General features: G+C 32.2%; 1 protein-coding gene across 1 annotated transcript; it reads right to left on the bottom strand.

The window, feature by feature from the left end:
• Positions 1-7,607: 7,607 nt before the first annotated feature.
• On the bottom strand, positions 7,608-8,105 carry LOC114180700 (uncharacterized mitochondrial protein AtMg00300-like). The gene has a single exon (XM_028067002.1). The coding sequence runs from the start codon at positions 8,103-8,105 to the stop codon at positions 7,608-7,610; it is 498 nt and encodes a 165-aa protein (XP_027922803.1).
• Between the last annotated feature and the right edge of the window lie 6,590 nt (positions 8,106-14,695).

Below are 14,695 nucleotides of genomic sequence, written 5' to 3'. Positions count from 1 at the left end.
TGTGCGATTTTTTTCGATAATCTCTCAAATTATTTCTAAAACACACATTTGTTAGTTTTTTAATATTTTTATTTATTGTTTATTTTCATCATGTAGAATAATATTTCGATATATTCTATCTAATTATTTGTTATTTTATAACTCACTATTAATCATACTGTAATTTTTTTCACTTTAATTGTATAAATTACTTTTATTTACTACAATATAAAAATTTAATGTAATTTCTATGAATATTTTTTTGTCACTATCCAATATATATTGAAGTTCAAAAGATACAAAATCTATGCCAAAATTTTATTATTATGTTTATTATTTGTTCTTTGTGTCATTTTGATCAAGTGATGTATTATAACTTTTATTAGTGTATAAAAAAGAGATTCATTATAATTTAAAAAATTGAAGTAAACAAACATTTAAAATATATTTTAATTTGAATATTTGTTTTCCTTTTATTATTTGTTCTTTGTGTCATTTTGATCAAGTGATATATTATAACTTTTATTAGTGTATAAAAAAGAGATTCATTAGAATTTGAAAAATTGAAGTAAATAAACATTTAAAATATATTTTAATTTGAATATTTGTTTTCCTTTTATATTTTTTTGAAATATTTTTTAATTTTATCAACTAAGTTCATCAATGTTGTAGTTTGCAAATTTAATAAATGTTTTGGTTCACATGAAATTTTATTTGGTATTCTAATATAAAATGTAAACAATTATAATTTATTTTAAGGTATTTGGCATCGAAGAAAATCCTCCTAATATTGAATATTTCATAATATTATGTTTTTTTCACCGTATATTTTTTTCTTTTATAAAAATTAATATTGAAGTAGTTAGAACACGGGTACGGGTATGGGTACGAGATTATACCCGTTACCCGGTGGGGATGGGGATGGGAAAAAAGTTTGATACCCGTTGGGTTTGGGTATGGGGATGGGGATAAATTTTTTATGCGGGGATAGGTATGGGATAGCGAAACCCGTCCCCGCCCCGCCCCGTTGCCATCCCTACTCAAGGGTGAACTTATCTTCATGAAGAATTACAAATTCATTGTTATGATCATACAAATAGTGAAATACAATACAGTTTCAGCCTTGAAAAATAGTCAAACATATTTTTCCTTGTGAGTTTCTATTGAAGTCATTTATAACTGTCATTTGTTAGACAACTATAATTGACCTCTTGGTTGATATTCTGCAGTATATAAAGGCATTGTAATAGAAGTTCCTCATTTATGAAAATTTTTCCTTTGATACAAAGTAATGGATGGATTTTGGTTCCTTTAGTTAGCATTATCTGGTTGGATTTTGAATTTGGTATATTTCTATTTCCTTGCTATATTTTTTCTGGTGGTTTGGCTATACTTATGTTTAGTTCTTTTATAATTTATCAAATTATAGCACTTAGGAAATGCAGAAGACAGTATAGAATACTTTGTCTCTAAACCAATACTTGAAAAATATTAAAGTGTATTGTATCTAACAAATGTTTGATGAAGTTGTTCTATTAGTGCTCAATTGTTTCTGTTTTATTAATGACATGTTTGATGAACTCTGTTTTATTAATGGATTTTTCTTCACTTCATGTATTATTCAATTTTATTTTATTTTGGAATGTTGTAACTTGCATATGCTAGATGTTATCCTTGGATTGATGATGTTCTACAATTGAAATCTAATAAGGAAGCTTTCAGTGCTTCTATAAATTCTTGGAGGAGGACCTGCTTTTTTGTTGCAAGACATGCCAAATTTTCATATCAAGAGCCAAATTTTGATACATTGTGCTATTAGTTGCTTATTTTCTATTCAGGATTTTGTCTTTCTTACTATTCCCCTAAAATATGAACTGGTTCGACATTATACTTGTAGCTAGATATTTTTTGTCTTAATTATATTTCAATTTGAAAACTAACATATAAATACACAAACTATGACACAGTCAGGGAAGCTGTGAGTTTCTCTTCTCTTATCCCAACACAAAGTCAAACACATATCTTCTATCTTGTTCTGCTTAGGTTGCTATAATTGAGGAATGACCATTGAAACCAAATAGGGGAAAGAGTTCATTTCCAGGTCTAAGCTGACTGATTCCAAAATTTGTGGGATAGTCTTTGCCCCCATGAGAACGGTTTACAACTACTCTAAATTGTTGTCCGGATGATGGCCAAGATTAGGCCATATTAATTAAACTAAATAAAATATAATTGTATATTATCTTCATGAAGAATTAGAAATTCAAGTTAGAGCTTAAGAAATATAATTATTATGGCATTTAAATCTAAACAAATTTATTCGAATATATATATATATATATATATATATATATATATATGTATATATATATATATATATGTATATATATATATATATATATATTATTGTTTAGGGTTTAGGCTAATCATTAGGTGTGAGATGTGTATACAATCTTCTTCTTCCTCAGGTAATTAGATATAGAGTTCTTTTCCCTCTGGTTTTATGGTCTTTATCATGTCAGAGTGATTTTCTTTCAGTAATTTATGTTTATGCTTTTCATAAGGACATAGTCTAGGATCATTCTCATATAAATTTTTACTCCTATAACACTATAAATTTATACTCATATAAGTTTTTTCTCTTCTTGGTGCAAGCCCTTTCCTTCCAAGAGCATGTTCATTTACTTGGCATTGGCTGTGGATTAGAGGTACTTGATTTTTTGCTTACTCAACATTTGAATTTTATTTTATGTAATGGTTATCTAAATAATGCAAGCGAATTGACTGTTATCTTTCGCATTAAACTTCAATAACATTATCAATTACCTTCGATTGCAGATTTATATCTATACACAGTTTCAGAGAAAACTTTCCGTGGATACTTGAAGAGAAGAAACCTTGCACATCACTGTAATTATTGTTGTTATATATTCGCAGTGTAACTTTTTAGTTTTATTAAGAATTCATACTCCAAGTCCAACATGTTATCATTCCTCAATATAAATTATTCTAGTTATGAAAGTGAATTGTTTTCTATATTATCTGCAAAAGCCTACTTTTTATATTATTATTATTGACCTATTTAGATAACGTGTTCATAAATTGTAAAATATAAAATATATTTTATTTTATACAAATTAATATGTAAAAGTTATTTAATTAAAACTACAAGAAATATTTTATTTAATTAAATTCTAAAATATAAAATATATCAACATAAACAGAACTCAAAATAAAATAAAATTACATTTAATATATATATATATACAAAATATATATATATATATATATATATATATATATATTAAAATAACATCATTAGGTCCCAAAGAGTAATTATATATTTTTTAAAATTTATAAAAAGTTTCTTGTGAATTTTCTTGCAAAATTATTGGTAGAAAAAATACGTAAAAAAATTACTTGCAAAATGTAAATTTGCAAGAAAAAGTACCTGCAATTTTTTAGATTGATTTTTTTTGCAGGAAAAATTGTTGCGAATATTTTTCACAAAAAAATTTGCAAGAAATTTCCTGCGAATTTTTAAATTTCACGGTAATTAATTACCCACAAAGGTATTACCTACCGATCAAAATTTGTAGAAAAAATGGCAGAAAACTCTTTTCCTGCGAATTTTTGTAAAAAATTTGCACGAAAATTTCCATGTAATTTTGAAAATTCTAGTAGTGTTCTCCACTCCGACATTCATTTAAAATTTTTCTCTCATTCTCTATGTTCGTGGTCCCTCAAAGATTTAATTTCTCTGTCATTCCTTCCTTCTCTCTGGTTCGTGGTCCCTGGTTTGTATCACTTTCCTTTATTCTTTTTTAAGGAATGTTATTTATTCTCTCACTCACTCTCTTCTCACTGTCTTTACTTTGCGTTGTGTGGTTCTTGTGATCGACGGTTGTGTCGTTCTTTGAAGCAAGGTGGTTGCAAGTAACTCGGTTATTTTCTCTCTAAGTGGTAGTTTCCATCAGGTTAGCCTTCCAGGTTAAACTTTTTCTTTTTCTGTTTGCTTGCTTCTGTGAAATACAAAAGCCGTTTCATAAAAAAATCATAATGTATGCGAAATGGAATACAGATTCCGTTTCATAAATCTGTGAAACGGAATCTGTATTCCGTTTCATAAAAAAATTTAATTTTTTTATGAAACGGATTACAGAATCCGTTTCACAATATTATGAAACTGAATCTGTAATCCGTTTCATAAAGAAATTTGCAATTTTTTTGAAACGGAATACAGATTCCGTTTCATAATACTGTGAAATGGATTCTGTAATCCGTTTCAAAAAAAATTCAATTTTTTTTGAAACGGATTACAGAATCCATTTCACAGTATTATGAAACGGATTCTGTAATCCGTTTCCTATAGAATCCGTTTCACAGTATTATGAAACGGAATCTGTAATCCGTTTCATAAAAAAATTTGCAATTTTTTTTGGAAACGGATTACAGAATCCGTTTCATAATACTGTGAAACGGATTTTGTAATCCGTTTGACATGCATTTTGATTTTTCCATGCTAAAATTACACCCCACCCCATTAATTTTAAACCTTACTCTCATGTTCGTAGCTGGTTCTGGGATGGTCTAAGTAACCTTTGTTAATTTAATAAGGATTTTCTTTTTCTCTGGGAAGAGGAATCCTTTTCACAATTTTTGAAATGGAAAGTGTATGCCGTTTCCGAATCCTTTTCACAAATTTATGAAATGGAAACTGTATGCCGTTTCTGATATATTTTGTTTTTTTGCTTACACCCATTCATTAAAAAATTACACCCTCACCTCATTCTTTTAAACCTTAGTTGTAAATAAATTTTGCATCATAATCTCTTCAAAATTACACCCACACCCCATTTCTTTCTTCTTGATTCCATTTCCGGTTCCGACAACAATGTTTAATGAAAAGAAGTCGTGAATAAGATTGGTGGCATGCATGTACGTGTTATCCTCGTCTTAAAAATAGAGTTGAAATCCATATTTGCATGGTTCTTTTGTGCGACGGGACGAAACACTCAAACATCAAAAAACCAAAAATTTATTTTTTCAAACGGATTACATAATCCGTTTCTCAAAGATGTGACACGGAATTTGTAACCCGTTTCACCAAGTTGCTTGTACTTTTATGTCAAACGGGTTCTGGGAGCCGTTTCATATGTTTGTGAAACGGAATAGGTATTCCGTTTCATACTTGGATTTTGTGTGTTTGTATTGAATGTTGATACGTGTATGTTGTGTTATTGGTGAATTTTTAATGTGAGTGAATTTATACTGTGTGACGGGTGAATTTTCTAACCTAAATTATGCAATCACTTATGAATATCAGCATGCAATCAGTTTCCAAATTTTGATAAGTATTGCATTCATTGTTTTTCTGTGATTCGTCTTGCATTCTTTATGCATTTTTTTTAATTGCATTATTTTTTAATATTCTTATGTATTATGTGGTTACCCTCGATGAGTAATTTACGTATTAAAATACTTTATTTTTATTATAGTTCATTATGGAAGATCATCAATTTAGTTATTTGAGTTTCTTGGATTCTCAAGCGGATTCTCAACTAAATTGTAGTCTCATGTCGGACTTTTCTGATTTTGTTCATGATATCTGCGAACAAGATTATACATCTCATTTTACAACCGATGATATTTTCCCAACACATGAAGATTTGATTAAGTGGGTTAGAGGGGTTGCTTATAATCTTGGATTTGTTGTCATTATTCTAAGATCAGATAAATATAATGGACAACCAGGAAGAAAGACCCATGTATTATTAGGTTGTGAAAGAGGTGGAAAATATAGAAAATACAAGTCTGATGCAGAACTGAGTTTATTTGGGACAAGAAAATGTGATTGTCCATTTAGATTGAGAGGGAGACCCATCTCTCAAGGGGAGGGATGGGTGTTGAACGTAAAATGTGGTTACCATAATCACGATGTCTCATCTACTCTAGTTGGTCACCCCTATGCTGGTAGGTTGAAGTCTACTGAACAGTCATTGCTTGTTGATATGACTAAAAGTCAAGTCAAACCTGCAAATATACTTCTCACCCTGAAAGAAAAAGATGAGTGTAATGTTACAACCCTGAAGCAAGTGTATAATGCAAGATATAGGTACAAACGTTCAATAAGAGGTTCTAGAACTGAGTTACAACAGTTAATGTTGATGTTGGAACGTGATCACTACATCCATTTTAGTAGATGTCTTGATGAATCTGATGTGGTTAGCGATTTGTTCTGGACCCATCCTGATGCTGTGAAGTTGTTAAATTCATTCAATATTGTGTTCTTAATGGATAGTACCTATAAAACCAACAAATATCGGTTGCCATTACTTGAGATTGTTGGTGTGACCTCAACAGGATTAACTTTCTCAGCCGCTTTTGTATTTTTATCTAGTGAGAAGCAAAATAATTTCATTTGGGCTCTTGAAAGGCTCAGAGGTCTGTTTATGACGTGCGAGGGTGGTCCACAAGTCATTGTAACTGATAGGGATCTTGCTCTAATGAATGCTGTTGGCATTGTGTTCCCTGAGTGTTATCATCTTCTATGTCGTTTCCACATTCAAAAAAATGTGCAGGCAAAGTGCAAAATGTTAGTAAATTCTGTTGACGCATGGGATGTTGTACTTCAAGCCTGGGAGAATTTCATGGACTGTGAAGATGAATTAAAGTTTAAGGAGTGTGTTCATCGTCTTGAGCTTGTTTGCCAGCCGTGGCCTGTATTCTTTGAATATGTTAACGACTCGTGGATCATTCCTTACAAGAAATTCTTTGTGAAGGCATGGACGAACAAAGTTATGCATTTGGGGAATACAACATCAAACAGGTATATTTGCATTTTGCTATTAATTAAATTTATTTATTAATGGTTTATATGATTTCCTTGTATAAATTGTACTAGGGTTGAGTCTGCTCACTGGAGTCTGAAGAAAGTTCTTGGCAGTAGTATGGGAGACCTTTGTTCGTGTTGGGATGGCATTCACAACGTCATTATCTTGCAACATAACGAAATTAAAGCGTCTTTTGAAAGAAGTATAAATCTGATCAGTGACTCTTACAAGGCATTGAGTTATAGAAGATTAGTGGGAAATATTTCTTTGACACCCGTAGGATACCCAAGAAATATACATTTCATTGCCCTAGGCTCTAATTTACCATCATTCACGTGAGCATAAGAAGGACAACCAAATATACGTAAACCAGAATAATTAGAAGGTTTACCAAACCATACCTCTTGAGGAGTCTTTAAATCAATAGCAGTAGATAGAGACCTGTTCACCAAATAGATAACAGTATTAACGGCTTCAGCCCAAAATTCTTTTGAGAGACCAACATTTAAACGCATACACCGAGCACGCTGAAGTAGTGTTTGATTCATTCGTTCAGCGACACCATTCTGTTGTGGTGTATGTCGTACTGTAAGGTGCCTGACTATACCTACTTCTTTGCAGTAATCATCAAACTCTGTATTGCAGAACTCCAGTCCATTATCTGTTCTTAGAGTCTTGACTTGTTTCCCAGTCTGTTTCTCAACCATAGTCTTCCACTCCTTGAACCGTCCAAACACTTCATCCTTGGTCTTCAAAAATACACCCAAACCTTTCTAGAGTAGTCATCGATAAAGGTCAAAAATACCTGCATCTTCCATGAGACAAGACAGGGGAAGGACCCCATAAATCAGAATGAACATATTGTAATTTTTCAGTTGAAGTGTGCTTACTGTGACAAAATTTCAGCCTGCGTTTTTTACCCATAACACAAGATTCACAAAATTTCAATTTCCCTGTCACCGCTCCACCCAACAATCCTTGTTTACTTAACACAGCAAGACCACGTTCACTCATATGACCCAATCTACGATGCCATAATTCTGTATTATCAACATGTTGCTCTAAGGAGTGGGATACAGACACCGTTCCCTGAAAGGAATGGCCAAGCATAACATAAATTCCATGTTGTAGCTTTCCTTTCATGACAACCAGAGCACCTTTGGAAACTGTAATTTGTCCATCTTTTCCTGAAAAATTGTACCCTTGTTTGTCTAAGGTACCAATAGAGATCAGGTTCTTTTGCAAGCCAGGAACATACCAAGCATCAAACGTTCTAACAATGCCATCATACATTTTTATCTGCACAGCACCACTTCCTTCACACCAAGCTCCTCATCATCACCCAACTTTACACTGCCATTCCATTCTTTAAATGAACTAAACAACTCCTTGTTAAAAGTCATGCGATAAGAAGCACCGGTATCCATGACCCATGTATCAGCAGAACCAATAGTGCTGACCGTCAAAACATCTCCGCCATCTCCTTCATCTGAGCATATTGTCTTTCACGTTGTTGACAGTAATACTATCCCTGCCATACAACATAGTATCAATAAAATTTTCATATGATTTCGACAGAGAACATAACAAAATAATAGCTTGATCCTCATCATCAATTTTAACTCCAATACTTTGTAGATCCAAGATAACTCGATTAAAGTTATCAAGATGATCTCTCACAGATATATTCTCAAACATCTGCAACGTATAGAGACGTTGTTTCTAATACAACCGATTGGTTAGAGATTTTTTCTGGAATTTATCTTCCAACATCGTCCACATCCCTGCAGCTGTTGTCTCTTCACCCACCTCTCTCAGAACTTCATAAGTCAAACTCAAGAGAATCAAACTGTGTGCTTTTTCCAACATCAAGTTCTTCGCATCATCTGTCATAGTCGCTGGTAATTGATCTGCACCCTCTAGTGCTGCAGCGCACCCCTGATGCACCAGAACCGCCTTCATCTTCAATTTCCACAAAATGAAATCATTCGATCCATTGAATTTATCAATATCGAATTTGTACGAAGACATTGCGTTTCTCCAGAGTAGGTCCCTAGTGTAACCTAGAGCTCTTTATACCACTTGTTATGCCAAGATGAAAAGAAACAGATTAAGAGAAAAAGAAGACACACAAATTTACGTGGTTCAGTCAATGTGACCTACGTCCACGGGGCAGTTCAAGAGTTTCTTATTTCTGAATAATGATAGAGAGATACATGATACAGATGCCTTTTAGCCTTATAAAAGTGTAAAAAATAACAGCCCCTTTAAACCTCATTACAACCCATAACTATATCATAAATATATGAAGTAAGGAAGATGAAGGGACAACATAACATTCAAGGCATCTTAACACTTTCAAATGATTTTCCTTACAGATGAGAATGTAGTTCAAATCAGAAAGTGAAAATGTTCTTTTGTGGTCTCTATCATGGTGTCATCGTCTAATTCTCTAACTCTACATCATGGTGGTTGTTGAATAAATTCAATAACCTTGTTCTCACTATTTGACTCCATTAAAATTATGACTTATATGTGTTTTAGTTGTTAGTGATGCTTAATTTCACTGTTTGAGTCTCACAGAATAACATGGCCTTGATTGTATTTTGTTTCGATTTTATGGTTTCAGTTATCATATTATTTTCATTTGGGTGTGTGAGAGTTCTATATGATACGTTTGGTGATATTGATTATTGGAACAATTACAGGCGGCGATCATATCATATCAGATTTTTGTTGGATAAAAATTTTCAAATTCAATTTCTTTTACACATTTTTTTGCTATGTATTATGATAATAATATACTTGCATGATTTTCATTAATAAAACTTTGGTTATTTATTTCAAGATATTCATCTGAACAAATTCAACATTTTGACATGTGCCTCCTTAATTATTTTTTTCATTTATAGAACTAAGTAAAATGTGAATTCATGAGCCCATTATTGTTATTTTGTGATATTAAAACAAAATTATTTTATTTCAAATTCTTAAATTAAATGAAAATTCACTTCAATTCTCAAAATATGCATAAACGATAATAATTAAAAAAATTTAAAAAAAAACAAAAACATCACGAAGTGACAGGTGACTATCATTATTCATGACCGTTAATTATGTAAACTGTTAAAAAAAATCAAATTAAACACAATTGACGAAAACTAAGATTTATTTGAGAATAAAAACAAAATTAAGATTGATTTGACAAAACTTGATGAAAATTGGGACCAAAATATTTTAACCAAAAGTATATATATACGGGATGTAAAACTATTTTATCATACATAAAATGCTCATAAATTATGTAAATTTTAGTGAACGTTTTTGTAATCATATTCAAATAGCTTTCATTATAAAGTTAAAAGTAACCGTAAGAAAATAAAAAATATTTAATATGAAAAGTAGTAGTATTTTATTTGAAAAAAATATAAAATAATAAAAAATTACTTTGTGTACCAAGTTGGGTGATAAATGATAATATATAAAAGTTTGTAATCAATTTTTAAGTCTCCGTGTTTTTTTTTTTTTGGGTACTTTTAGTAAGAGACTTTTAGGCTATGCTTACTTAAAGGTGAGTAACTATTCATAGAGAATGGCAACTATGGATTAGAGGTCAGATATGTGTTTGTTTAAGTGGATTGGAGAGTAAGAAAAGGTAACGATTTGCGGGATCTATTGATTTTGCCGTCTCGGTTAAGTTGAGGTCATTTGAGATGGATACTTGTTTAAATACATTTTTACCCTCAAATTAAATATGTTTTCTGTATGTGCATGTGTGCGGTTGATGGAATCAGATGAAGAGGGATCCGATCCCATGAGGGCGGAACCAGTGGCGGATCTTGACCGAAAGTATTGGAGGAGCCAAAATAATATAATTTTGAGACTATTAGATTCAATCATTAGTATAATGCTTCAAAAAATGGTTTCTCTAACTTAACAATTTGATCTTTAGTATAATGTTTCAAAGATGTGAAGAAGGAGAGTCTATCTTATTTTCATCAATAGTTACTTTTTTATCACTCTTAACAAATGAATTTATTCTTTTATTCTTTGTCAATATACCTTCGTTGTAAATAATATTAAAAAATAATTTATCATAATACAACAAAAAATTAAAACATGTAATTATCAAAAGAAAAATATATTATAGTCAAGTCACAATTAAAAATTTGTTATGAAAAAACACATAATACATTATTTATATTTCTTCTATATTCATAAGAAAATGAATATACAAAAAACTTATGAGATAAAAAGTAATGTTTTCGTTATCGAGACAAGAGATAAGAAAGAAATAGGATAAATGAGAACAAAAATAATGAATTTGTGTCTTCAAAAATAAGAAGAAAATATGAGAGTGAGAGATGATTACAATTTGTGAAGAACTAAAAAGACTATGAGAAGGAAAATAAAATTTATCTTAATAAATATTTGGTTTAATTGCTCTTTTGATTCATGTTTTCGTTTAAAAATGTTAAGCTGGTCCTCAAGTTATTTATCTCAATTTGATCCCGATCTTTGAAAAACGAATACAATTTGGTCTTTCACGATAAATTTCGTTAAATTTATTAAAACGGATCAATAACTTTTTCGTTAAAATTGAGACTCTTAGTATGGATGGTTTTCTTTGTTAGTGTAATTAACATAATCCTAGTGTCAGTTTTTAGACAAAAATAGGGACAAAAAATAAATTAAACCGAAATATTTTTATTCTTTATTATATTTTATTTTATATTTTATTATCTATTAACATTAAATGTTGTGTTTTATAAAAAAAAAAATACACAATTTAATTTTCATCAATTCCTAAAATATACTACCTACAATTTAAAAAATTTCAAATATATTTATAATATATATATATATATATATAAATTTAAAAATTTTGAGGGGGAGGGGGGCAGGGGGGTGTGGCATGTCCCCTCCCTGCCCCTAAGACCCTAGGAAGATCCTCCCCTGGGCGGAACCAATCCATGAGGAAATGTGAGAGTGGATTCGATCCATGATAGTTCAAGTACACTTTTTATTAAACTAATGGGTCTTCCAAATTCATTGCAGAGTATTATGGTTTTACTTCCTTTGGACCATGTTTGTTTTTAAAAAGCAAATAATAATAATAATATATATATATATATATATATATATATATATAAATATGTATAATAATTAATGATAATTACTATATTGTTAAATTTTAATATTTTTAATTCATCTAATTATCATTTAATTTTATTTTTACCATCAAGGATATTTTAGTAATTTTTAAATTTTTATCTATTAAAACTTTTTTTTAATCTATTACATCAATCAAATTAGTCACTAACTTTTACAAAATTCATCTCCAAATTCACTCTTTTTACCTTCTAAATCCCCTTAAAAAAACACACATATTCATCCACTCAAATTAACACAAATCCATCTTCACACTCTCCCTTAAATCTATCCTACGAACCGAACACACCCTTAGGCTTTGTTCCTATGGGGGAGTGGATATGGGGAGAGTGAGAAGATGGATTTGTGTAGATTTGGGTTGATGGATTTTTGTGTTTTTTTGGGTGGATTTAAAGGGTAAAGTGAGTGGATTAGGAGATAAGTTTTATGAAAGTTAGTGAAAGATTTGATTTATGTGATAGACAAAATTAATTATTAAAATAGATATATTTATTAAGTTACCATAATACTCTTGTGTAAAAAGAGATGCATTTTTTGAATTGATATTGTTAAAATAATTTCTAAATTAATTAATTTTAATCATAAAAATAATTAAAATTAATTCAAAAATAAAAATAAAATTGAAAGAGACACTTACCCTTCTCCTCTTCGAATTTCTAAACAGTAATTGTAAGTGCAATAGAGAAAATAAGAAAAATGATTAAATCATAAACAATAAAGAATTAACAATGCCACTTTCAATGGCACAAAGGACTGATTATATTAGATGTTAGGTGAAACTGATGTTAATGAGGGGAAAACAAAACCAAAGCCAAAAGAAGTAGGCATTAATATTTTGGGGCATGAACAGATAAATTAATCACAATAACTAAATGGCAACTAAAAAACCAAGCACAGATGCATAAACCTACTTCAAGACCCAGATGCAAAAATGAGAGTGGTAGCATGAAGAACAGTAGCAACAGCAGAGCCATGAGGTTGAATGTGTCCAGCAGTAGCATAAAAGGAGCATTGCTTACATCGAATATCATCAGCTCCGACGACCACCTTCACCACCAGTACAAACACATAGCTCCTCCGGCAACTCCAGCAACTGCAACCAACTCCTCCACGCAGAAAACCAAAACAAAAGGTAAAAAAAAATCCAACGACACCGGTGTTGTAACTAGTGTCATTCCTTTAATAAACAGCACCTTTAATAAACAAGGCACCGATGACGTAACCGGTGCCATCACTCAACACACTGCAGCAACACCGGTTAGCTAACCGGTGCATATCACCACCCCACCACGTCCAAGCACAGCCACCACCTCGTGCAACCACTGCCACCCCTTCATCCTCTTCCTCGCCCACCACACCGAACCACCTCATCTTCTTCCCCCTCCATCAGACAAAACAATCACACGCACTGATAGATATTATTATGCCAAATAATTTGTTATTATTTTGAGTATATTCTGCAGCATTAGTTAGCCTAAATTATAGCTTGTAATTGTATATATTCCTTATCAATGAATATGAAAAGCATGGATGATTTCCTACATGGTATCAGATTAGGTTACCTTCCTCCAATCCTAATAAACCTACCCGTCACTTCCTTCTCCTTCTCAACCAATTTTTTTTTTCCTTCTACTGCTGCCCATCAATGGCTGAAACTTCCAAATATCACTCTGCCTCTCTGTCACCAACGTGAAGCATCTTATTCCTATTACCTGTGGACATGGAAACGAGCCAATATCACTCATGGCACCTTATTAAGGTTCAAGCCAATTCATTCGTGCTTGAAAAATCATCCCCCCATGGATGAAACAGCCATAGTAGAGTACCAAATAACCAAGGCCGCTGATCTCTCACTATGGACACGCCTTGATGCTGCTGTACTCTAGTGGATTTATGCCACTATTTCTCCTGATATTCTCACATCGATACTTGTGGCTGATGATCTGCCGAAAATGCTTGGCACATGTCGCTGACTTATTTCAAGATAACAAAAACTCTAGGACAGTCTATCTTGAAACTCAGTTCACAAACACGAGTTTGGCATATTTCTCAACGACCTCCATCTATGCAATCGACTTAAATCTCTTGCTGACCAATTATCAATGTTGGGGCTCCTGTTTCAGGATCAACATTTAGTACTCCGCTTGCTTGTTGGCTTAACTGAAGGCTATGCTGGTTTTGTCACGGTTATGCAACAAAAGGATAACTTGCCCAGTTTTGCTATCGCATGCTCTCGATTGAAGTTGGAAGAACCATGATTCAGGAGCGAGTAGCTCGTGCATCTGGTTCCACCGCCCTTTTAACTGTGGATGATGGATCCCCTCACAGTCACAACCATATACCACTCACAATACTCCTTCACTAGGACGTCATAATACAAATGAGGTAAGCGACCCACTCGAGGTCGAGGCAACAACAATCGCGATGGTAGAGGCGGACGCAGCGGTGGCGGAGGTGCAAGGCTGGACGAGGTGGTGCAGCACACCAGCATCCCAATACCAAGCCTACCCACCATATCCTCATCCCTTCTTTAATCACTGGGCTGGATGGCCCATCCTCCTTGTCCTTATCCAACAACTTCGTGGCAACCTCGACCTCCACGTCAAACTGGTATTCTTGGACAACGACCACCACAACAAGCATACATACATCAGTAGCACCACTTCCTGTTGCGAACACACCTACAAACATTAATGCGATATGCATACCCT

This window comes from Vigna unguiculata, chromosome 4, assembly GCF_004118075.2.
Source record: "Vigna unguiculata cultivar IT97K-499-35 chromosome 4, ASM411807v1, whole genome shotgun sequence".
Taxonomy (NCBI): Eukaryota; Viridiplantae; Streptophyta; class Magnoliopsida; order Fabales; family Fabaceae; genus Vigna; species Vigna unguiculata.
Note: the sequence above shows the minus strand (reverse complement) of the source record. Positions and strands in the feature narration are given on the sequence as shown.